The 24756-nt window shown below is 36.2% G+C and overlaps 2 protein-coding genes across 3 annotated transcripts in view; one reads left to right on the top strand and one right to left on the bottom strand.

Annotated features, from left to right (window-relative positions):
- Positions 1 to 8526: 8526 nt before the first annotated feature.
- Positions 8527 to 10274, bottom strand: LOC131960439 (tripartite motif-containing protein 16-like). The gene has a single exon (XM_059325668.1). The coding sequence runs from the start codon at positions 10147 to 10149 to the stop codon at positions 8527 to 8529; it is 1623 nt and encodes a 540-aa protein (XP_059181651.1). The 5' UTR covers positions 10150 to 10274.
- A 4565-nt stretch (positions 10275 to 14839) lies between these two features.
- Positions 14840 to 24756, top strand: part of LOC131960829 (rho GTPase-activating protein 8-like) — a 15722-nt gene continuing 5805 nt past the window's right edge. The window contains exons 1-9 of one of the 2 annotated variants that reach the window (XM_059326096.1): positions 14840 to 14942; positions 17469 to 17518; positions 19659 to 19802; positions 20935 to 21022; positions 21924 to 22055; positions 22662 to 22748; positions 23609 to 23707; positions 24200 to 24310; positions 24392 to 24465. In XM_059326096.1, coding sequence (XP_059182079.1) covers positions 17479 to 17518; positions 19659 to 19802; positions 20935 to 21022; positions 21924 to 22055; positions 22662 to 22748; positions 23609 to 23707; positions 24200 to 24310; positions 24392 to 24465 — 775 coding nt within the window. In that variant the 5' untranslated portion in view covers positions 14840 to 14942; positions 17469 to 17478. Of the gene's footprint in view, positions 14989 to 17468; positions 17519 to 19658; positions 19803 to 20934; positions 21023 to 21923; positions 22056 to 22661; positions 22749 to 23608; positions 23708 to 24199; positions 24311 to 24391; positions 24466 to 24756 lie in introns of both variants that reach the window. The other variant, XM_059326097.1, reaches the window with a different exon arrangement.

Below are 24756 nucleotides of genomic sequence, written 5' to 3'. Positions count from 1 at the left end.
ATGTAAATAAATCTGATCTTTATTATGTTTTAAAGCAGCTGTTCTCAACCTTGGGGTCCTGACCCCAATTGGGGTCCCGAGATTATTTCTGGGGGTCGCCAAAACATTTTGGAAGTCAGCTCTGTCTCCACTGTGTTAAAGTGTTTATGTGTTAATGTGTTTTAGTCCTTTGGTCATTTTGTGTCTTTTTTGGTAAATTTTGTGTCTTTTTTTGGTCATTTTGTGTCTTTTTTTGGTCATTTTATGTCTTTTTTGGTCATTTTGTGTCTTTTTTCTGTCATTTTGTGTCTTTTTGGTCATTTTGTGTCTTTTTTCTGTCATTTTGTGTCTTTTTGGTTAATTTGTTTCCTTTCTTTGGTCATTTTGTTTCTTTTTTGGGTCATTTTGTGCTTCATTATTTGTCCAAAATTTGTTGTATCGACTGAGTTTGTATGATCTGAACTGTGTGTGTGTGTGACATTGTGTTCAGTGGGCGGGGGTCGCGGTCAACATGCATGTTAAATTGGGGGTTGCGACTCAAAAAGGTTGAGAACTACTGTTTTAAAGGACGAACGTGTCCGTCTGTGTGAGTCAGAAACATTTCTGTCCTGATAATTGAAGTCAGCAGCCTCTCGGCCGCCTTCGCTGCTGATCTCCTCCACCGATGTTGAACGCCTTCATAGAGCCGTGTGACCTCCGCTCGCCGCTGGTCGCTGGTCGTGCCGTGCGGCGCTCCGGCTGAGGATCCTGCAGATGAACGGTGTTGTCTGGATCAGCTGCTGATCAGGTGATCTCTTTCTGTTCCCACAGTGACACCGCCGGAATACTGATGAGGCGCCCGTTTCCACGGCGATAGAGGTCCTGGATGCTCTCAAAGTGAGTGTGTGTGTGTGTGTGTGTGTGTGTGTGTGTGTGTGTGTGTGGTATCTTTAACCGCCATTTTTCACAACATAAAGCCCAATTTTTCTTTTCTTACACTTTAAAAAACGGTCTAAAATTCTGGTAATAAACAACCGTATGTTATTTTCCAGATAATTTATTTTAAAATACAGATAATATACGGTTAATATCTGTATTTAAAAATATTTACTCTATCTGTAGAATAACTGAAGTCTTTGTTTTTATTGTTTTCTTTACTTTAATTTTTGGCAAATTTTGCTGCCAGACTTTTAATCTTTTTTTTTACATTCAGATAACAGAAAGTTTCTATAATTCTATTATTCAGTAATAATATGTGTATTTTTTTTATGTAGAATTCACTGTAAATTAACATTAAAGACCATTAATCAATGAAATAATACTGTAAAAAAAATATTTTTTAGACCCATTAAACATATATATTTGTTAGATAAAATATAAATCTATAAACTATTATAGACTTAACTCCTGGACGGAGACAACAACTCCCATGATGTTTTGTTGTTGTTTTGACTGCGAGCAGCAGAAAATGACACATTGTGTGAGTTAATTAAGGTTGGATGTAGAATGGGAGCCTGCAGCAGCTTCACCTCCTGCTGCAGAGACAAAGAGACGGAGGGAGCAGAGTGTTTCTGAATGTCATCAGGACCTTCAGATTACAACGGAAAATCAATTAAGGTTTGTAAAAGCGGCGCGGCGGACCGGGAGCCGGTGAGCCGAGGGGCTGGCGGCTCGGCGCTCCGGCTGATTGTCCCAGACAGCAGGCAGAGGTCAGAGGTCAGAGCGGCTCGCCAAACATCCACCACAGACCATTATCATTTTATCATTACTTACACTTTATACCTTTATTCTACCTCATTTTATTGTCTGTGTTTGCTTTGTTCTGTCTGTTTTTTACGTTTTATCTTTTTTTTTACAGCATCACTTTTTCCATGATGTCTTTCTTTTCCGGGGATGGTGAAGTGATGACCCGCTCTGATTGGCTCGTTCTTGCGTCGTTTTTTTTAGTGTATTTTTTTTTGTGGGTTTTTTTTAGTGGGGGTTGTTTCTTGTTGTTTTTGTAACTTCTTGTTGGTTTTGGTTTTTTGTACTTTTTTGTTGTTTTGTTTTTGTTGGGATTTTTTTAGCATTTAGTTGTTTTTTTCTTGTCTTATGTAGCTTTTCATTGTTTATTGTATCTTTTTGTTGTTTTTTGCAGCTTTTTTTAATCATTCTGTTGGTTCTTATAATGACAGGTCCCGATATTGTATTTCAACTAATGTGAAGGAGCGCCTATTGCCCCCGCGACCCGGCCCCGGATAAGTGGACGAGAATGGATGAATGGACCAATGTAAAAAAAATACCTATATATTTTCACGGTCTTTTATTACGTTTTTAATGCACAAGAAAAAAAAATTATATATATATATATATATATATATAATTATATAATTATATTATATATATATATATATATATATATATTGTGCAGCCTCATGAATACCTGCTGATTATGTTTCATATTTCTAATGTTTTACAGTAGCCACTGGTGTCTTCATGCTTCACTGACTCTGCAGCTGCAGGTTTATGTGTCTCTGTGTCTTTTTGTCTCTGTGTCTCTGTGTTTCTAGTTCTCTCTCTGTCTCTTAGTGTCTTGGTGTCTCTGTCTCTGATTGTCAGGCTCTCTGAGCTGGAGACGACCGTCTGCTGCAACGTTGACATCTGCTGGCTGCTCGGCTGCAGCACAGGACAGCAGAACACTGAGGTTCTCAGGAGAACCAACAGAACCAACACAAGCTGATCCTCATTATCAAGAGAACCGTGACAGGACAGGGAGAGAGCAGAATAAAACACAAACTATTCATTATTTTACTAAACATAAAATTATTAATTAATTTAGTTATTTTTCATGTGTGTAAATACCAACAACATGAGAGCAAAATAATGTATTTTAAACATAAATATGAGTTATTTTATTTTATTTCCCTTCAATGATTTTTTATTCTAAGATCCTCATTGACATTTATGAATATTTATTTTCTTTTAAGGTATTTTATATACAATTTAAAAGTCTATGTAATATTACATTATTATCAATATTTATTTATAACATGAAACAAATATTTCATATTTTAACCCAGAGGGAGTCATGGAGGAAAAAACATTAATGATCATAAATTAATGATTAACAAGAAGTTAGTTAAACATACTGATAATATTTTAACATGATGTGCAAAAAAAAAAAAGAAGAAGAAGGAATTTAGAGATAACAATCCAAAGTATAGTGACGTGTCTTTATCCTAATGGAGATGATGAATAAATGGATGGATGGATGAATGGATGGATGGATGAATGAATGGATGGATGGATGGATAGATGGATGGATGGATGGATGGATGGATGAATGGATGGATGCATGGATGGATGGATGGATGGATGCATGCATGGATGCATGGATGGATGGATGGATGGATAGATGGATGGATGCATGGATGGATGGATGGATGGATGGATGATCTATGTTTGGAACAAAGTATGGATGTTTGTACTGACGGTTTTGTAGCTTTACTGCTTTACCATTTAAAGGATGAATGGTTTTATGGTTGTAAATATGGATGGACGGATGAATATATCTATTCTACCAACAGTAATTAATGGTCGGAAAGATGGCTGTACAGATGGGAAATATGGAAACAGTAGCTCAATGGTTTGACAGATGGATGGATGGATGTGCTTGCAGCTCTACTGTTGGACAAAGTAAAGGATGAATGGTTTTATGGTTGGAGACAGTGATGGGCAGATGAATATATCAACTCTTCAAAAAACAACATCATTCCTAAATGAATGAATGGAAAGAGGGATGTACAGATATGGATGCAGCAGCCTGAGTAGTTGTATTTGTATTTAAATTGTTTATGATAACTGTGTTTTAATGTTGTAACTTGTCTCTTTTTATGCTGCTTTCTTGGCCAGGTCTCTATTAAAAAAGAGATTTTTTTTTTATCTCAATGAGGCTTTTACCTGGTTAAATAAACTATATATATATACACACACACACACACACACACACACATATATATATATATATATATATATTGTAGTGTTCCAGCATCTCGATGGTTTGACAGATGGATGGATGAAAGGATGGATGATTGTACAGATGTTCTTGCAGCTCTACTGCTGGACAAATTAAAGGATGAATGGTTTTATGGTTGGAAACATTGATTGACAGATGAATATATCAACCCTTCCAAAAACAACATCATTCCTAAATGAATGAATGGAAAGATCAATGTACAGATATGGATACAGCAGCCTGAGCAGTTTTATGTCCTTGTTTTTCTCGTAGTGTTCCAGGAGCTTGATGGTTTGACAGATGGATGGATGAATGGATGAAAGGATGGATGAAAGGATGCTTTCACGGTTGGTGGGATGTTTGATTGTCTGACTCCGTGTGTTGGTGCTCGATGATGTGAGACGGAGAAAACATCTCTGTTCTTCAGTCTGAATGTCGCCTGCGGCGTCTCAAAACGTTTCTCACTCACATCCAGTTTGGTTTTCCCTCCCAACCCCCCACCAGCCCCCCCTCACTCCCTCATCCCCCACCATCCTCCCCCTCACCCCCTCACCCCCTCTCTGTCTCTATTTATAGAGTCTGATGGAAACACATTGTAATGAACAGGATTCCCAGCCTTCCCTCCCTCCCTCTCTCTGTCTCTACTCAACAGCTCTCTGATCCCAAAACCCCCAAAATATATGTTGGAAAATCTCTAATTTTCACATTTTTCCAACATACAAAGTGTCAGATAAGATACAAAGCAATTTCTGTGGAGCGGACTGTAAATACAGTATGAAAATACCAATAATTCCCCCACCATTCGACATCTGTGAACCCCAAACTGTTGACATTGACGTCAAGGTTATTGTAGTCCTATTGTGTGTTTGGACTACAAAAATGGAGGTTGAGGGAAGCAAATTAAAGACACACACCCAACAAACACTATTCATTGTAAATCTGTGTGATAGTGTAAATGGATTCCTGACTGGTGTGTTCACATTGAGGCACTATAAATCCAAAATAGACTGATTTTGCTGTGATTTAGTTGCAATAAATGGAACAAAAGGAAGCAGAAATGACTTGATCATGATGCTGATTTGGAAAAAGTCTGAATTAATGCTTTGTGACGTCTGTCTGCAAAACAACAAGTAAACAACTTTTTAAAATGCTTGATTTCTGAATGTAATCTGGATCGATCAAATAACAGTAAATTTCTGGAAAACACCTTCTTTCTTGGGTGAACAAATGTTTTAAGAACATATCTATTTTGGGATGTGGCATTAAAGTAAAGGATTATAATGTTTTTCTTAATCTATATTTTTCTTCTTACTGTAAAAACAGAATCCACATTCTCTTTCCTTTTCTGCATTTATGCCTGACTCCTCCAACAGTCAGTTTATTTTGTACATTTCCTTTCCCCCCTCACTATATTTAGATTACGGGGTATTTATAATAATCTATCTCCTAGTTATATTCCCAGTCATACAGCATGTGGAGGTGTCAAATATCTGCTGCCTGTGATTAGGCTCATCAGTATTCTCTTCCATATTTGGGTCACATAGTCCCTGTGTACTCTCTTCATTTGCATAATCACAGAATACCATATCAAACCCCTTTCCTCCCTCTCCTCCTCTGCTCTCAGCTGTACTTTGGTGTGTGTTGTTGTGTATTTGTGTGGAGCAGATTTGAACCGGAGCCAGTGGTGTGTGTTGTTTATCAGAGACACAGTGGTGATAGTGTTTGCTGTTTGGGGCTGATAAACACTGAATGTGGACCAATCCTTTATATCCCGTAGATTACAAGTGGAAAAATGTTAAAATAAAAGACTTAACAACACCACTATACACTCAGTCCACCACTCTGGTCCAGGCTGCTATTTCTTGACAACTAGTGGATGAATTGTCTTGTTCCCCAGAGGATTAAATCTTAATGACTTCAGAGATCCTCAGACTTCCTCTGGTGCCACCAATGGGAACTTTTACTGGGATATCTCAACAATGATTAAATGGATTGCTGTGAAATTTGGCACAGCCATTAAATATTTCTCACAGGATATAGTGTAAAACTCTTGTTTCTATCAGCTTCTTCTTCTTTGGTTTTGCTACCCAATCCGTACCAGAAACCAGATTATTCTACTTCCTGTTGAAACAATTTAAGGCAGTATCTGGGATTTAAGTAAAATAATGTTATTGTCTGTTTTGTCATTATGAAATTTATTTTTAATATGTATTTTATTAATTAAATGCACCTTGTTCTTGTTCTTTTTCTTGTTCTTGTTCTTGTTTTTGAAAACAATGTCTAAAATATGGAGCTAATGAAAAAGCTCTGAATAGAACAGGAAACATGATTTGCTCTACTTCCTGTCAGAGATACGTTGACGTGTTTTAATGAAGTCTCTGGGGTTTAAATAAAATAACATTATTGTTGGCTTAACTTGTTGTAACAAGGTTATTTAAATGTTAAATTCATGTTTTTCTTGCTTTTGTAAAAAAAAATATGGAGCTGATAAAACACAAAAAGACTACATTTACTCTGACATAGTTATCCTCGGTTTGGTGAAGAAAAAAGTCTGAAATTTCAAGCTAATATAATATAGAATACATTTTCCTGATTAAATAAACTTTTTTTCCTGTTTTGGTTAAAAAAAAAAGTAATTCATCATTCATTAACAAAACTGTGAAATAATCTTGGAAAAATTATTTTAAAAAATACACAAAATAAACAAATACACTATATGTTCACATCTTCAGCTTGTAAACATTTTATAGACCAAACAAACAATAGACAATAACCTCTGTGTTGTTTTTCTTTCAACCATTTTATTATTATTACATAAAGACACCCATATGTTTGATCTAAACACATTTAAAACGGATAACGTTAAAAAAGGATAATCAAGAAAACAATCACCAGATTAATCAACAATAACAATAATTTGTTAGTTGCAGTCCAACATTATAATATATCTTGAACACATAAAACTAAATGTTATGTTTTTAGTGTGTTTCCCTGTGTCTGGATGATGCAGCTGTAACATTAATGGGAAACAGCAGAGGACCCAGTGCCGTGCCCTGAGGCACTCCGGCAAAAATAATATGGCTATATTAGCATTCAATTTTAGAAATTCTTTACCAAAACAGGGGTAAAAAAAAATGGTAATTTAATCACGAAAATATATTCTTATTCATACTAAAATATACTATATATGTGTTAGACATTTTATATAGACCAAGCAAACATTTTATAGACCAAACAAACAATAAATTAACCTTTGTTTTGTTTTACTGTCAATTTTATTATTTTCATATGAAAGAAACCCATATGTCTAGTATAAACACGTTTAAAACTGGTGAACAAATCCCCCGAGAACAGAAAGGATAGCCAAGAAAACAACCAGATTAATAAACAATATCAATAATTAGTTAGTTGCAGTCCTATATAATATTATATCTTGAACATATAAAACTGAATGTCATGTTTTTAGTGTGTTTCCCTGGGTCTGAATGATGCAGCTGTCACATTAATGGGAAACAGCAGTGGACCCAGTGTCGCGCACTGGGGCACTCCGGCAAAAATAATATCTGAGGACGGCATTAAAAAATACATTTAAAAAATAGATATGAGCACTGCTTGTTTTCTCAAGATAATAAGAGGAGTTGTGAGGACAAGATAACAGTTTTTAATCCTGAAATAATAAAATTAAATAGATGTTGTGGCCCAAAAGAAGAAGAAAGAACTGCTGCAGCCTGCCAAAGTTTCAGGGACCCAGTTACATCCTCATCAGCTTTGAAGAAAGCTTAATTGCCTTTTAATTGCCTCCTTGTATAACAACAGAAACCCCTCTGACATCATGGTGTTTGAGCTGCAGCTATAGTGTTTGACTTTGCTCTGATTTTAGTGTTATTGATGTCTTTATTCCCGTCCCTTCTGTCTCGTGTAACTCTGTCTTTGTTCAGTCTTCCCTGTAACGCCTCCGGCTCCGGGCCAAAAGACAAAAGACTCTTTCTCTGAAATTTCTCCCCACAGAGTTTGTGACAGCTTTGCATATAAATTTGTTTGTGAGTAAATCCTACCCTCCAGGACTTCTTTTTTTATTTTAACTCCAACGCCTCAGCAGGAGCCGTCACAGAGGAAACAGGAGACTCTTCAGATTTCACTTTGACAGAACTCAGTATTAAAATTTAAATCCAATTTTGTCCTCCAGAAAACCTTTTTCTCTCTGGCAGTCATAGAGAGACATTAGTGCATAAGTGCAAAACTTTAATATCCAACAAAGTGGGAAAGGGTCATTAGCTCACCAAAATGAGGGTTTATGTCCACACTAATAACTTAGTGTTTTTCAAATTTAAGTAGTATTGTATTTATGGATCATTTTAAATTTAAATGTCATTTTACAGAAAACAACACAGTTTTTTGTTATTTTAAGTGTTGTTTGAAATAATAACATAGAGAAAAGTTACTTTAATATCTGTATTTTTCTTTAATTCCTGAATGAATAAAATAATTTAGAATTATAATAATTGAGAATAACAATTATTTCCAACTAATTTTGTTGCTCATTGAGGCTTTGCGGTTGTAATAACTATTATTTTTTAATAATGTAAAATTCCAGCGTGGAGCGGCTTAGTGAACCTGGTCTGGACTCTGTGGAGGAGGGTCATGGTTTCAGAGACGCTGTAGAAGGACAGAATACCTGCACTGTGATCCAGGTACAATCCCACTCTGGAGGGCCGAGGACCTGAGATGGGAGTTGTGACTTTGTTGTACAGAAAGTAACTGTCATCGATACACTTTAACGCCCAAGATTTTTTATTATGTCCAAACTGACGGTTATCTGACCATCCTGCTCTGCGGATGTTCTTGTATGAGACTGCTACAGAAATTATTCCTCTCCGCTCCACCTCGCAGTAACAACGTCCAGTCAGACTCTCTCTACTCAGGACCTGAAGCCATTTAGTGAATCTGTCTCGATGATAAGAATAAGACTGTTGTTGTAAGACCTTTAATGATACTTTCCTGTTCCCCTCAGATAATAACAGCTTTCTGTTTACTGTGTTTGGATCCAGAGTGATTTCACATGAATACTGTAAGAACTCAGCTCTGGTCTTTGGCTCTGCTGCCGGCAGTAAAACATCCACTTCAGTCAGTGAGACGTCTGTCCATTTGTCTCTCAGGATGTCCTGCAGTTTGTCTCTGAGTCGTGACACGGCCGCTGTCACGTGGTCAAAGCGGCGGCGAGGACGGATCTGGAGGCTGGATGTAGACGGGCTGAGTGCCGACAGTGAGGGGTAGCTGTGGAGAAACTGGTTGTGATCCTCTGTGTCTGAGAGTTTCTTCAGCTCAGCATCTTTCCTCTTCAGCTCTCTGATCTCCTGCTGCAGCTTCTCCTCCACCTCTTTCACTGGACTCACTTCAGTTTCCTGCTGGGATCTGACCTGCTGCTTCACCTCAGATCTTCTTTTCTCCATGAGGCAGATCAGCTCAGTGAACATCTTCTCACTGTCCTCCACTGCTTTATCAGCAGAGCGATTGATGGCCTCCAGCTCCTGTTGAAGCAGCTTCACATCTTTCTCTCTGTCCTGGATTTTCTGCTGGATTTTGAGTCGACTCACCTCCAGCTCTTTCTGCCTCTCGCTCCTTTCTGCTGCAGCTGAGACCGTGTCATGGCCTTTATGTTCCTCCACAGAGCAGAGATAACAGATAGACTGCCGATCGGTCCGGCAGAACATCTTCATCACCTCATCATGACGAGAGCAGATGTTCTCCCGCAGCTTCTTGGAGGGCTCCACCAGCTTGTGTTTCTTAAAAGAAGACACATCATAATGAGGCTGGAGGTGTTGCTCACAGTACGAGGCCACACACTGCAGACAGGACTTGAAGGCTTTCAGTTTTCTCCCACTGCAGAAATCACAGGCCACATCTTCAGGTCCAGCATAGCAGTGGTCAGCAGGAGCAGCTTGAAGGGCAGTCTTCTTCAGTTGCTCCACTAATTCTGCTAACATGGTGTTTTTCTCCAGGTTGGGCCTCGTTATGAAGATCTTCCTGCACTGAGGGCAGCTGTAGACCGGCTTCTGATCCTCTCCATCCCAGTGGCTGTTAATACAGTTCATGCAGTAGCTGTGTCCACAGGAAAGAGTCACCGGATCCTTCAGTAGATCCAGACAGATCGAACAAGAGATGTTCTTTCGGTCCAGCTGAACTCCTTTCTGCGCCATTTCACCTCTCAGAGATGAAGCCTGTGTGACTGTGACTCACCTGTGAGCGTCTTCTAAAATGTTCAGCTTTATTGTTGTCAGACAACACAGGGAGGAATTATCAAGCTTTTCTACATTCCAGGAGGAGGAGAAGCATGACAACATCAAATTTGTTTCTGTGTTCAAATGAAGCTTTTGTTAAAAACCTGCTCTTCAGTTTCCACACTCTCCTGTTTTTATGTTCACATTCATACATTATTCCTTAAGTTTCTAGGTTTCATGTTTTATTGGAAGAAAATAAATAACCTGTAGTTATTCTTCTCCTGAAAACACATTTGTCGTTACACAACACAGGGAGAAGTTATCAAGCTTTTCTACATTCCAGGATGAGGTGCAGCACGACACGTTTGAACTTAGTTTCCTCATTTAAATGAAGCATCAGTTAACCTTTAGAGAGCCACAAAGAACCATTTTGTCAAAGACTTTTGACATGTAGTAGATTTGTGTATTTTGTGTCATTGTACTGTATGGCAACACCTGTTGCACGAGTGTTGCTGCTTATTGTGAATATAGTGTCTCAGCCATTCATCCTCTGAATGCTCCAGGTCTCTAGTCTGAATGCTCCAGGTCTTTAGTTTGTTGTTGTAAAGTTTCATGAGCCTGTGATTATCCTAGAGGTCACAGCAGCTCATTTTATACACTGAGCTCAAGTTTCACTCACTAACATCATCACACATGATGGGCTCATTTAATCCACAAGAGTCTCAGCTTTACACTCAGACCCCATTTATGCAGCTCACAGACTGTTTAGGGACCCCAGGACGCACAAAGATTCACATACAAGAGGACAAATAACACATTATACTGCATGAGAAACACTGCAAGTAATCAACATATAGTTGGCATGTTATCTGCATAAAGTGGGCATGTTATCAACATATAGTTGGCATGTTATCAGCCTAATGTTGGCATGTTATCTGCATAAAGTGGGCATGGTATTGGCATAAAGTAGGCATGGTATTGGCATAAAGTGGGCATGTTATCAGTATAAAGTGGGCATGTTATCAGCATAAAGTGGGCATGTTATCAACATATAGTTGGCATGTTATCAGCCTAATGTCGGCATGTTATCTGCATAAAGTGGGCATGGTATTGGCATAAAGTGGGCATGTTTCAGCATAAAGTGGGCATGTTTCAGCATAAAGTAGGCATGTTTCAGCATAAAGTAGGCATGTTTCAGCATAAAGTAGGCATGGTATTGGCATAAAGTAGGCATGGTATTGGCATAAAGTGGGCATGTTATTAGTATAAAGTGAGCATGTTATCAGCATAAAGTGGGCATGTTTTCTGCATAAGGTAGGCATGGTATTGGCATAAAGTAGGCATGGTATTGGCATAAAGTAGGCATGGTATTGGCATAAAGTGGGCATGTTATTAGTATAAAGTGGCCATGTTATCAGCATAAAGTGGGCATGTTATCAGCATGTCACAGAAGACAGATTTTTATTTAGAAATGACAAAAACAGAATCAGGGAATGAGCTTTGTTGTGATGACCATTTAGAAATAGGGGAAATTATCGTTTAAGTAATAGAAAATCGTCCATTTCCCGATTTAATACCCAATTTATGCAGGAGACATCTCAGATATCTTGAAGTCAGAGGCAGTTTTTCTCTTGCAAAATGTTTTCCTAATATGAAAAGTTTCTTCTGCCAGCTTCCCGACAAGATATCTTGACATGGTTGGTATCAATGGATTCCTCAGATCTTTGAGCTTCATATGACAGTCAGTAGTTTGGGGGTCCAGGACTAACATTACAGGGCACTGCCCCCTCTTGCTGCCCTCCATTGTGTAAAGTAATTTAAAAGCTAGATTTAAAGTCATGGAAAAAATATTTATATATTTATATAATAGTTTTCCTCAATTTCTTGTTGTTTATTTTAATGCCAAATATAATGATAACAACAAAAATAGCTTATCTTTCTAGATAATGATTTTGGTCATTATCAAAAAAAAACATGGAAAATGTTTAGATATCAGCTCTTATATTAAACTCTTATCAGCTATTTTTGTTGTTATCATTATATTTGTGCAAACAATTGTGCCTTTAGTTGTACCAGACATTAAAATGTACAAGAAATTGGAGAAAAAGGGTGGTCTTATAATTGTATTGTTCTTTAATTTTAACCTTTATCTACTTTATTTATTTTCTTCTGGTACCAGCTGGAAAGAACACAGTGGTTTATACTAAAATGTTTCTATGTCACTTGATTTTCTAATGTTGTTCCATTTCATGTTGTATTGTGCAGAGAGAATAGCCTGTTGTTGTGTTATTGACAGGCTGGTGGAGTCAGACATGAGGAGAGCTTCTCCTCCGCCCAGCAGATGTCAGGATTTCTCAGCTTTTACAGCCTGATGACCTCTGATGTGAACCAGTCTGACACTTAATTGATCGCCATATTTTGTCTGACTTTATGAGTTTTCATCTGAGGGTAAATCCAATATGAAGAGAGTTTTCTGATCTGAAACATGACCTCAAATAAACACAAACTGAGCTTTTGACTTTTGATTTTCTGTCTGAAATCTACCTCTGATTGTTTCTCTTTTTCTCTGCTGAAACTAAATGAAATATCTGGAGAACTGATGGAAGAACTTGCTATCTGCAGTTAGTAATTGACTCTATATATAAAAACAGAAAAGGAAATGAAGATTGTAAAATGTATTATTTCAGGTTTAACGTATACAGCATATTAAGAACTATTTGATTTCCACCACTAAAGTGCAGAGGTTTAAAACGGTAAGATTTACTGAGTTCAGCATAAAAAACGTGTAAAACTGTCCATCAAAAGGCCCCAAAAAAACCTCTGTTTCTATTTATTGTTGTTGTTTTTGTTGTGATTTTTTAAAGGTATCATCAAGTGTTTTATTTCCTCCAGATAATAGAATCTTATTAACCAGGTCTATCAGGTCCAGCGGCCCAATGAGACTAAAAGTGACTTCAAATGGTGATGAAAAGCTGCAAAATAACCACAGAGACGCAAAACAACATCAGAAAAAGGATTAAAAAAACTATTAAATCTAAATATTGATACATATATTACATTATTTTCTTTCCATATATTTATTTATTATCTAATTATATTTATTTTATGGTATTTTCTACCATTACAAAGTGCTTTACAAATCAAAAAATACAATAAATTAAAAAAAGAAAGGAAATAAGGACAATGTTAACAGAAGATAAAAACACAAAGTCAAAATAAAACAACAAACTAAATTAAAACATTTCGCATCTAACCTGAGCTGTTTTACTGGGGGCCAATGATCATATGTAACATCTGTATTTAATTGTAAAGATTAATAAATAAGTTAACAAAATAAAAAAACTCATCTTAAAAAAAATAGAGAAAAACAAGAACATTTTTTAACACATTGAACTCAAAATAATGCTCAGAAATTAAAATGTCCCAGTAAAGGTCAAATCATTTGGATACATTTGTGTGAAAAATAATATAATTTTTTTTTATCAGTATGATGTGTGTCCCGTGGTCTGCAGCTCAGCAGGTCAGAGAAACCTCAGGTTTAATATAAAATCCCTCCTTTTCCACCTTCCAGCTCTGTGAAGCCTCAGCAGCTGCTGAACGCTTCACTGAGCGTCTCGTCTGTCAGCTGCAGCAGAGACGCTCAGAATCATAAAAACTATAAAAACTGTGACTCAGATAAACAAAACGTTCAGCAGAAGCTTCACGTCTGAGTCAACCTGTCGTCTGCCTCACTGAGTCACAGGGACAGGGGTCTCATACTCAAATTACCTGGGGGCCGCTGGAGGCAGTATCAAAATGATGAAAAAAGACACAAAATTACTTTAAAAAAGAGACAAAATGACCAAAAAAGACACAAAATTACTTTAAAAAAGAGACAAAATGACCAAAAAAAGACACAAAATGACAAAAAAAGAGACAAAATGACAAAAAAAGAGACAAAATGACAGAAAAAAACAAAATTACTTAATGAAGACACAGAATGACCAAAAAAAGACACAAAATTACTGAAAAAACACTAAATTACGTTAAAAAAAGACCCAAAATGACCAAAAAAAATACACATAATGACAGAAAAAAATAAATTACTTAAAGACACAAAATGACACAAAAAAGACACAAAATGACTGAAAAACAAAAAATTACCAAAAAAGACACAAAATTAAAAAAAGACACAAAATTATTAAAAAAGATAAAATTACCAAAAAAAAGACACAAAATTACCAAAAAAATACACAAAATTACCAAAAAAAGGAATTAAAGGGACCTTCCACACACAACACGGTAAAGTGCCATTCATATAAAACTCACATTAAACTTTCATATCAAGGTGGGTCTTGCATTCAAAACGTTAAATATTATCAGTGAAATGTAATCAAAGCATTTCAAGTAAAAAGGCCAGTAAAATATTCCCTTCATGTGAATGTATAATTTCACAAATAATAAAACAAACTCTCCAGATATATATTTGGACACTCTATTTTACTATTTAGAAATTACTTAATATATAAAAATGATTTTATGATGATAGAATAATTAACTTTTATTAATATAAAATTTAATCATATATATAAAGATTAAAATATGTCTTTATCCTGTTTTTAATTGTTCTTTTAATTGTATTTATTTGTCCTTTAGTGAAAAAAAAAACGTGGTTGTGTCACTGGGAGCTGGGAGCCGCGCATGCGCAGTGAGCTCGTCCATCCGGCGCTAGTTTGAGGAAGTTTGGATGAAACTTTTACCTGCTTCATCAAGCAGCTCGTCTACCTGAACAGGTGAGAGTCTGCTCCACGTCACCTCAGGAAGCCTTTCTAACACCAGGTGAAGCGTGTGAGTGTGTGGAAGGTGATATTAACCGTGCTTTGTGTCGTGTGACGCTAATAAACGCATGTAAATGAACCCGGCAGGTGCTGCTAACATGCTAATAACATGCTAATAACTTACCTGTGTGTGTGTGTGTGTGTGAGTGCTAACGGTTAGCTAGCTGGAGTTAAACAGTGCTCAGTAACTTTATAAGATGTTAAAGTCTGTTTTCACCGCGGCTGTGTTCACTTCACATGACTTTACCTGTTAATAACCTGTTTAATGAGTCAGTAATCAGCTTAAATAGCGCAGACAGCAGCAGCGGTTCAGTTAATGACGTTCACGTTACCATAGAAACACTCCTTTACTACAGAAGTACTCCCGTTACCATAGAAACACTCCCGTTACTAGGGGAGGAATAACTGCTCACTACTGTTAGTTAAAACTAGTAATGACAGGTAAAAGTAGTAATACTACAGTGTAGAAATACCAGAGGTGGAATGTAACTAATTATATTTACTCAAGTACTTTACTTAAGTACAATTTGAGGTATGTCTACTTCAGTATTTAAGGAAAAAAAAGACACAAAATGGCCAAAAAAGACACAAAATGACCAAAAAAAACACAAAATTATTTTAAAAAAGAGACAAAATGACCAAATAAGACACAAAATGACAAAAAAAGAGAAAAAATGACAGAAAAAACACTAAATTACGTTAAAAAAAAAGACACAAAATGACCAAAAAAAATACACATAATGACAGAAAAAACTAAATTACTTAAAGACACAAAATGACACAAAAAAAAGACACAAAATGACTGAAAAAACACTAAATTACCAAAAAAGACACTAAATTAAAAAAAGACACAAAATTATAAAAAAGAAGATAAAATTACCCCAAAAAATACACAAAATTGCCCAAAAAATACACAAAATTACTACAACAGACACAAAATTACCAAAAAAGGAATTAAAGGGACCTTCCACACACAACACGGTAAAGTGCCATTCATATAAAACTCACATTAAACTTTCATATCAAGGTGGGTCTTGCATTCAAAACGTTAAATATTATCAGTGAAATGTAATCAAAGTATTTCAAGTAAAAAGGCCAGGCCATTCCGGAGGAATAACTGCTCACTACTGTTAGTTAAAACTAGTAATAACAGGTAAAAGTAGTAATACTACAGTGTAGAAATGCCAGAGGTGGAATGTAACTAATTACATTTACTCAAGTACTTTACTTAAGTACAATTTGAGGTATGTCTACTTCAGTATTTCCATTTTATCAAACTTTTTACTTCTACTTCACTAAATGTTATTGTACTTTTTACTCCTCTACATTTATCTGACAGCTTTAGTTTCCTTTCAGGTCGAGATTTAACATAAAAAAACATGATACATTTAAAGGGATTGGACATTAAATGATGATAGTAATAATAATAATAATAATAATAATACAGTGTAGAACTACTCTCTTACCTGTGGTGAAGGAAGAACATTTGTTATTACTGTAAATAAAAGTAGTAATACCACAGTGGTGGAAGAAGTACTCGTATCTGTTACAACAAACTAGTAATACAATATTGTAGAAATGCTCAAATATCTTAGTAAAAGTAGTGATACTCCACTACTTAACAGTGGTGGAAGAAGTGACTGATTGTAACCTAAAACTAGTATTACCCAGTTTAGAAAAACTCAGAAATGTTACTAAATGTTAGTGAAAATAACACTTAACGGTGATGTAAGAAGTGCTCAGGTTTGGTAATAAGTTACTCAGACCTGTTGTTCTACGCTGTATAAATACTGTGTTTCCAGTGGTTGAGGAAGTACTCAGATCTGTTGCCTAAAACTAGTAAAACTACGTTGTAGAAATACTCTGATATGTTATTTCCTGTAAGTATTATCCTGTAGTAAAAGTATTAAAAACACAGTGTCGAAATACTCAGATCTGATACTTTACCTACTTTACTGTAAGTAAAAGTAGTAATACCACACTGTATAATGGTACTATGTTGACAGTGGTGGAAGAAGTACTCAGTTTTATTTGTTGTAAGTAACAAATATCAGTGTAGAAGTATTCACATCTGTTAGTTAAAACTCGTAATACTACACTGTGTAAATACTCTGTTGTTAGTTGTGTAAGAAGTCTCAGATCTGCAAGTCAAAGCAGAGTGGAAATACTGGAATATGTGGATTTCAAAGAGTAACTTTGCATATCATTAGCACCAAAATACAAACAAAAAGTAAAACTACTTGTTATGCAGAATGACTCAGAGTAAACCCCCTGTATGTAAAAACAAACCTGATTGTGATTCCTAGTGAAGGAATGTAACTAAGTACATTTACTAAAGTAATGTTTCTGTATCTAAACTGTATATAAATAACTTTATGTTCAGTTTGCGCTGCAGTATAAATGTATGTGCACTTTTTACTGATTCAGACAAAATACAAACAAACAAAAATTAATTCTCTTTTTTTTTTTCTTTATGAGCAGAAAATCAGAAATGATGTCAACATCAGACCTGGAGCAGCTGGCAGAAATAGGTGAGTTCACTCAAGAATAATTCATAAATATTTAATTTCATCATTTCATGAGAAACCAAGAGAACTGTCACAGATTATATTATCCATTAATCCACCAGGTTATTCACTCAATAAAACACTCCTTCAGTTTAATTTATACAACTCAGATTAATAATGTTTCCACACTAACTTAAGTTATTAAAGTCCTATTTATATATCTAATGTTCAAACTGATTAACTTTTGTTTTTGTAAATGTACACAATGAATTAGTTTTATCACTGAGGGTGGACAAAATACTAGAAACACTTCATCACAACCAGAGCTGCAACTAACAATTATTATAATTATTGATTCATCTGGGGATTTTTTCTTGATTACGTTTGGCCTTTAAAATGTCAGAAAATACTAAAGATAAATAAATAATAATAATAATCATCACAGTGTCTCAAAGTCCAACAAGGTGATGCCTCTAAATGTCTTTTAATGAAAACAAAAACAAAGATATTCCGTTTAATATGTATTTCTATATTAAAGAGGCTGAAAAACAGAATTTTCTGCCATTATTGCATTAAAAAATTACCTTAATTATTAATTGATAAATAAAGAGGCTATTCTTTATTCAATTCAAAAAAAAAAAAAAATATTTGCAGTTTATTTTTCAGTCCAAAAACAAATTGTTTCAGCTCTAATTAGGCCTGTGATGATAATTACTATATGGACTTATCGTTCGATATATAAAAATGGACACAATAGTTTTTTTCTGGACTCAATATATTATCTTTTACATGTGTGACTTTTTGTGCTTTTTTGTGTTTAAAGTGATTCTGCAAATGTTTGACGGATCGTACGAATTGTCAAAAAGAAAAACTATATTTCCCAAGCAGCCATTCCAGCTGTTTATATGTTATTTTAATAATAAAACAATATAACACATAATGATTATCTCAGTGCAATGTTTTGTTAACAGAGCCTGAAAGTCTATTTCATTTGTTTTGGTTGTAGTTTATTTATTTATGTTTTATTTATCTAGGATATTTTAATATTTCTTTTCCACATTTTAGTTCCGATGTTTAATATTCTCCAGATTTAAAAATGAATTGCTGTGGAAAAGGATGAACTTTTTATGCTCTAATATGGTTATAAAACTAAAACGACATCAATACAACAATACTATCGTTTATCCTGGTAGTTTCTGGGAAAATATATCGTCCTAAAAGTTGTGTTGATAATCACAACAGCCTTGAAAATGATCAGAAACTAAAAAACAGTTTCAACAACAACTGAACATTATAATATATACAGTTATGGAAAAAATGATTAGACCCTTGTTTTCTTCAATATCTTGTTCATTTTTATGCCTGGTACAACTAAAGGTTAATTTGTTTGGACAAATATAATGATAACAACAAAAATAGCTGATAAGAGTTTAATTTAAGAGCTGATATCTAGACATTTAACAAGGTTTTATTGATAATAACCTAAGCTAATAAGCTAATAAAAATCCTTGAATAGAACATGGAAAATGTCTAGATATCAGCTCTTAAATTAAACTTTTATCAGCTATTTTTGTTGTCATCATTATATTTGTCTAAACAAATTAACCTTTAGTTGTACCAGGCATAAAAATGACATTTTTTCAGACATTTTTTCCATGACTGTATATTATTTTGATATAATATATGGAGCATTCACTGCAGAACACATTAGTTTAGCCAAGTGTGCCAAATAAAGCGAGTTGTTTTACTTGTATTTGTGGTGTTTTACTTGGTGATTGTTCATGTTGAATGAAACAGATTTTGTTTCTGGACTGAAACTCACCAAGAGTCGGTCAGTTTGTCATGAAGTCCCACTTCCTGTGAACTAATCTGAGCCTTTTGTCGGCTCTGTGCGAGCGGATCATTTCCTCTCCGTTATCAGCGTGTTTATAGAGAAAACTTCCCTCAGCGCTGCAGGATAAACATGCAGAGCTCCACCCGGCTCAGATCATCTCAGAGTTCAGCAGCAGATAAAGACTTCACTGAGAATTCATGTTGGAGTCTGTTTACACTTTGTTTCCTCTTCACCCTCGCCTCTAGAACCACCTGAGGAACACACAGCCTTTGAAATATTGTTGTTAAAAAATGAACCTTCCCAGGATGTTTTCTCCTGTTATTGTGACAGAGCTGCAGAAGGAGGACGAGGAGGAGAAGGAGGAGGATCAGAGCTGTGTGACAGACGCTCCTTCACCTCCTCACACCAGAATCACTCCAGATCCTTCTCACCCGTTCTATGACGTGGCTCGACACGGCATCATACAGGTCTCCGGTCAGTCAGCCTCTCCTGTCCTCTCCTCTCAGCTCTGTGTAAACAGCCTCTCCTGTCCTCTCCTCTCTGCTCTGTGTAAACAGCCTCTCCTGTCCTCTCCTCTCTGCTCTGTGTAAACAGCCTCTCCTGTCCTCTCCTCTCTGCTCTGTGTAAACAGCCTCTCCTGTCCTGTCCTCTCCTCTCTGCTCTGTGTAAACAGCCTCTCCTGTCCTCTCCTCTCGGCTCTGTGTAAACAGCCTCTCCTGTCCTCTCCCCTCTGCTCTGTGTAAACAGCCTCTCCTGTCCTCTCCTCTCTGCTCTGTGTAAACAGCCTCTCCTGTCCTCTCCTCTCCTCTCTGCTCTGTGTAAACAGCCTCTCCTGTCCTCTCCTCTCTGCTCTGTGTAAACAGCCTCTCCTGTCCTCTCTGCTCTGTGTAAACAGTCTCTCCTGTCCTCTCCTCTCGGCTCTGTGTAAACAGCCTCTCCTGTCCTCTCCTCTCTGCTCTGTGTAAACAGCCTCTCCTGTCCTCTCCTCTCCTCTCTGCTCTGTGTAAACAGCCTCTCCTGTCCTCTCCTCTCCTCTCTGCTCTGTGTAAACAGCCTCTCCTGTCCTGTCCTCTCCTCTCTGCTCTGTGTAAACAGCCTCTCCTGTCCTCTCCCCTCTGCTCTGTGTAAACAGCCTCTCCTGTCCTCTCCTCTCTGCTCTGTGTAAACAGCCTCTCCTGTCCTCTCCTCTCTGCTCTGTGTAAACAGCCTCTCCTGTCCTCTCCTCTCAGCTCTGTGTAAACAGCCTCTCCTGTCCTCTCCTCTCTGCTCTGTGTAAACAGCCTCTCCTGTCCTCTCTGCTCTGTGTAAACAGCCTCTCCTGTCCTCTCCTCTCTGCTCTGTGTAAACAGCCTCTCCTGTCCTCTCCTCTCTGCTCTGTGTAAACAGAATTTAATGTTTTTAACAGGATCTGGTTTATTTTAAATGACACATGGAGAACGAAGAGATTCTGACACTAATATCAACATTTACTTTTTATAGCTGATGATGCATTCAAGGACCGTCAGAAGGATCAAACTCTGACGATAATGTCTGTTTAAAGGTAGAAACTCTATCAGTCAGTCAGAGATGAAGAAACGTCTGAAACTCGTCTGTTTTTTCTCTGCAGGAGACGATAAATATGGTAGAAAGTTGATCATCTTCAGCAGCTGCTGTTTACCTCCATCACACCAGCTGAACCACCAACGGCTGCTGGAGTACGTACACACACACACACACACACACACACACACACACACACACACACAAATAATGTTTATGTGTAAATACTAAACAGTGTATCCATGTTTAATTATGTATTGTACTTTAGATATAATATATTCATATCAAAGAAAGAAGAAAATGACTCAACATAGATATGATAAAATAATAAAGTTATATTTTTAGTTATAAGAAATAAGCCTGTCCAGATGATTACTATATCGTTCAATATATACGATACACGATAGTTTTTTCTGGACTCAATATATTTTTTTTTTGTGCTATTTCGTGTTTAAAGTAAAGCTGTAAATGTTTAACAGGCAGCACGAACTGTAAAAAAAAAAAAAACAACAACAAAAGAACTATATTTCCCAAGCAGCCATTCCAGCTGTTTACATGTTATTTTAATACTAAAATAATATAATACATAACGATTATCTAAGTTCAATGTTTTGTTAACAGCCTGAAAGTCTATTTGATTTGTTTTGGTTGTAGTTTATTTATTTCTGTTGTATTTATCAAGGATATTTTAATATGTATTTTCCACATTTCAATTCCAATGAGATTTAGGATTAATTTATTATGCTCTAATATGGTTATAGAGCTAAAACAACATCGATACGATACTATCAATTATCCTGAGAGTTTCTGGGAAAATATATCATCCTAAAAATGTGTTATGGTGACAGACTTAAAAACATGTGATAAACACACAAGTAGTACATGTATATCTCTGATAGTGATGGTACACCAGCTTGTATCAAACCTTTCATTGTTTGAAACTGTTTTTCTTGTTTTATTGGGGTTTTTTTTGCTTGTTTGCATGCGTTTTTCCCTTTTGTCTTGTTAGAAATCAGATTAAAATATAAACTCCGGCTGTTTGTTTCCTGTGTGCAGCTACCTGAAGTTCACTCTGGACCAGTACGTGGAGAACGACTACATCCTGGTCTACTTCCACTACGGCCTGAGGAGCAGCAACAAGCCGTCCCTCAAGTGGCTCCGACAAGCGTACGGAGAGTTCGACAGGAAGTACGTCTCAGAAAAATATATATGTTTAAACTGACAAACTGTAGATAAATTCAAACAGCAGTCAATTAAAAAAAAAGTACATTTTCACTATAATTTCACTATTTTTCATCTCAAACATCACATATTTACTCTTGTTCCACCATGTTGTTTGTGGGTGTGGTTTTTTTTTCATTGAAATTTAAATTTTCAAACACAGATAACAAACAAACTTTGAAACAAATCTAAACATTTAAATCTATAAATTAATCATTATTAAAAACACAGATACCTCCATTTTTGTTTATTTATTTTAATTTTTTTTAAAGTTTATCAATCAAACTGGTGTGGCCGGATAATATGAACTACGTTTTTTTAAAAATGAGATATATCATATTTTTTTATTGTGCACTCAAGGAAATATGTTTATTTATTTTTATTATTATTTATTTTTATTACTTTTATTTTTGTTACATGCATAAAGTGAAAAACAACTTGATTGACAAAACATTTTGTAGAGGGAAAAAAAATCAAATAATCTGTTCGTTCATTAATGTTTCTCATATTATGCGTCATTATTTGATATAATTTAATAAATATTATTCCCGTCTGTGTGTTTGTTTTTTATAGATACAAGAAAAACATGAAAACTTTATACGTTGTTCATCCGACAAACTTCATCAGAATCGTTTGGAACATTTTCAAACCTCTGATCAGGTAAAAAAAAGTTCACTCAATAAAACAAAAGGTTTCTGCTCCTTTCTCCTCCAGTCAGTAAAGTTTCTGCTCCTTTCTCCTCCAGCCAGTAAAGTTTCTGCTCCTTTCTCCTCCAGTCAGTAAAGTTTCTGCTCCTTTCTCCTTCAGTCAATAACGTTTCTGCTCCTTTCTCCTCCAGTCAGTAAAGTTTCTGCTCCTTTCTCCTCCAGTCAGTAAAGTTTCTGCTCCTTTCTCCTCCAGTCAGTAAAGTTTCTGCTCCTTTCTCCTCCAGTCAATAAAGTTTCTGCTCCTTTCTCCTCCAGTCAGTAAAGTTTCTGCTCCTTTCTCCTTCAGTCAGTAAAGTTTCTGCTCCTTTCTCCTCCAGTCAGTAAAGTTTCTGCTCCTTTCTCCTCCAGTCAGTAAAGTTTCTGCTCCTTTCTCCTCCAGTCAGTAAAGTTTCTGCTCCTTTCTCCTTCAGCCAGTAAAGTTTCTGCTCCTTTCTCCTCCAGTCAGTAAAGTTTCTGCTCCTTTCTCCTCCAGTCAATAAAGTTTCTGCTCCTTTCTCCTCCAGTCAATAAAGTTTCTGCTCCTTTCTCCTCCAGTCAATAAAGTTTCTGCTCCTTTCTCCTCCAGTCAATAGGTTTCTGCTCCTTTCTCCTCCAGTCAATAAAGTTTCTGCTCCTTTCTCCTCCAGTCAGTAAAGTTTCTGCTCCTTTCTCCTCCAGTCAGTAAAGTTTCTGCTCCTTTTTTCCTCCAGTCAGTAAAGTTTCTGCTCCTTTCTCCTCCAGTCAGTAAAGTTTCTGCTCCTTTCTCCTCCAGTCAATAAAGTTTCTGCTCCTTTCTCCTCCAGTCAGTAAAGTTTCTGCTCCTTTCTCCTCCAGTCATAAGTTTGGGAGGAAGCTGACGTATGTGAACTACCTGGAGGAGCTGAGAGAACATCTGAACTACGAGCAGCTCATCATCCCTCCAGACGTGATCAGGTCCTTTATTCATTATTATTATTATTATTATTATTATTATTATTATTTGACGTTTCACACAGACCTGCAACACAAAGTGCTTCACAGAGCAAAGTCACTCAAAAAATAAAATAAAAATGAATAAGATTTAAAGATAATTTAAAAAAGTATTTAAGATCTAAATAAACAAAATAACATATTTTTTAAAAAGTGAATAAATGTTATAAAAAATATAATTAAAAATAATGTAATAACCAACTTTTAAAGGCATTCTGAGAGCTTCTTGTCCAAATATATACATAATTTTTTTTTTGCATTGATTATATATAATTGTAAAGAAAATCACCGTGTATTCATAAAAACAGTTTGTGATGGCTTTATTTGCCATTTCCTCAATTTAGAATGAATCTAAGAATCATAAGAAACATCATTTTAATAACTTTAGTAAAAATCGGCAAGACATCATTCTTCTTCAGTCAGTTTCAGTTTCAGTGATCCTGATTTGTCTCTCAGACATGATGAGAAGTTGCGAGCTGCTCAGAAAGGCGGCCCCCCTCCCTCGGTGAAGACCCCGCCTCCTCGCCCCCCACTGCCCACACAGCAGTTCGGAGTCAGTCTGCAGTAGTGAGTGTCTCTTTACTGACGAACCAAACTCTCAATAAATAACACACGATTTATACGATTTTAATCATTTCTGTGTGACAGCATCAGAGAGAAGAACCGTGATGCGCTGATTCCACCCGTCATCTCTCAGACCGTCACCTACCTGAAGGAGAAAGGTGAGACACAGACAATATGAACTGAAGATTAACTGAGAGGAAGAGTTACAAATATTCACATCCTCTACAGGAGTCTCCTCTTTACAGTCTAATAACATGCCCACTTTATGCAGATAACATGCCCACTTTATGCAGATAACATGCCCACTTTATACTGATAACATGCCCACTTTATACTGATAACATGCCCACTTTGTCCTGATAACATGCCCACTTTATGCTGATAACATGCCCACTTTATACTGATAACATGCCCACTTTATGCCGATAACATGCCCACTTTATACTGAT

Source organism: Centropristis striata, chromosome 22 (genome assembly GCF_030273125.1).
Source record: "Centropristis striata isolate RG_2023a ecotype Rhode Island chromosome 22, C.striata_1.0, whole genome shotgun sequence".
Lineage (NCBI taxonomy): Eukaryota > Metazoa > Chordata > Actinopteri > Perciformes > Serranidae > Centropristis > Centropristis striata.
The sequence above is the reverse complement of the archived record's forward strand: the minus strand, read 5'-3'. Positions and strand labels throughout refer to the sequence as shown.

What these genes read in the sequence shown, in the direction of transcription:
- LOC131960439 (XM_059325668.1), bottom strand. Translation starts at nt 10,149, where the DNA reads ATGGCGCAGAAAGGAGTTCAGCTGGACCGAAAGAACATCTCTTGTTCG.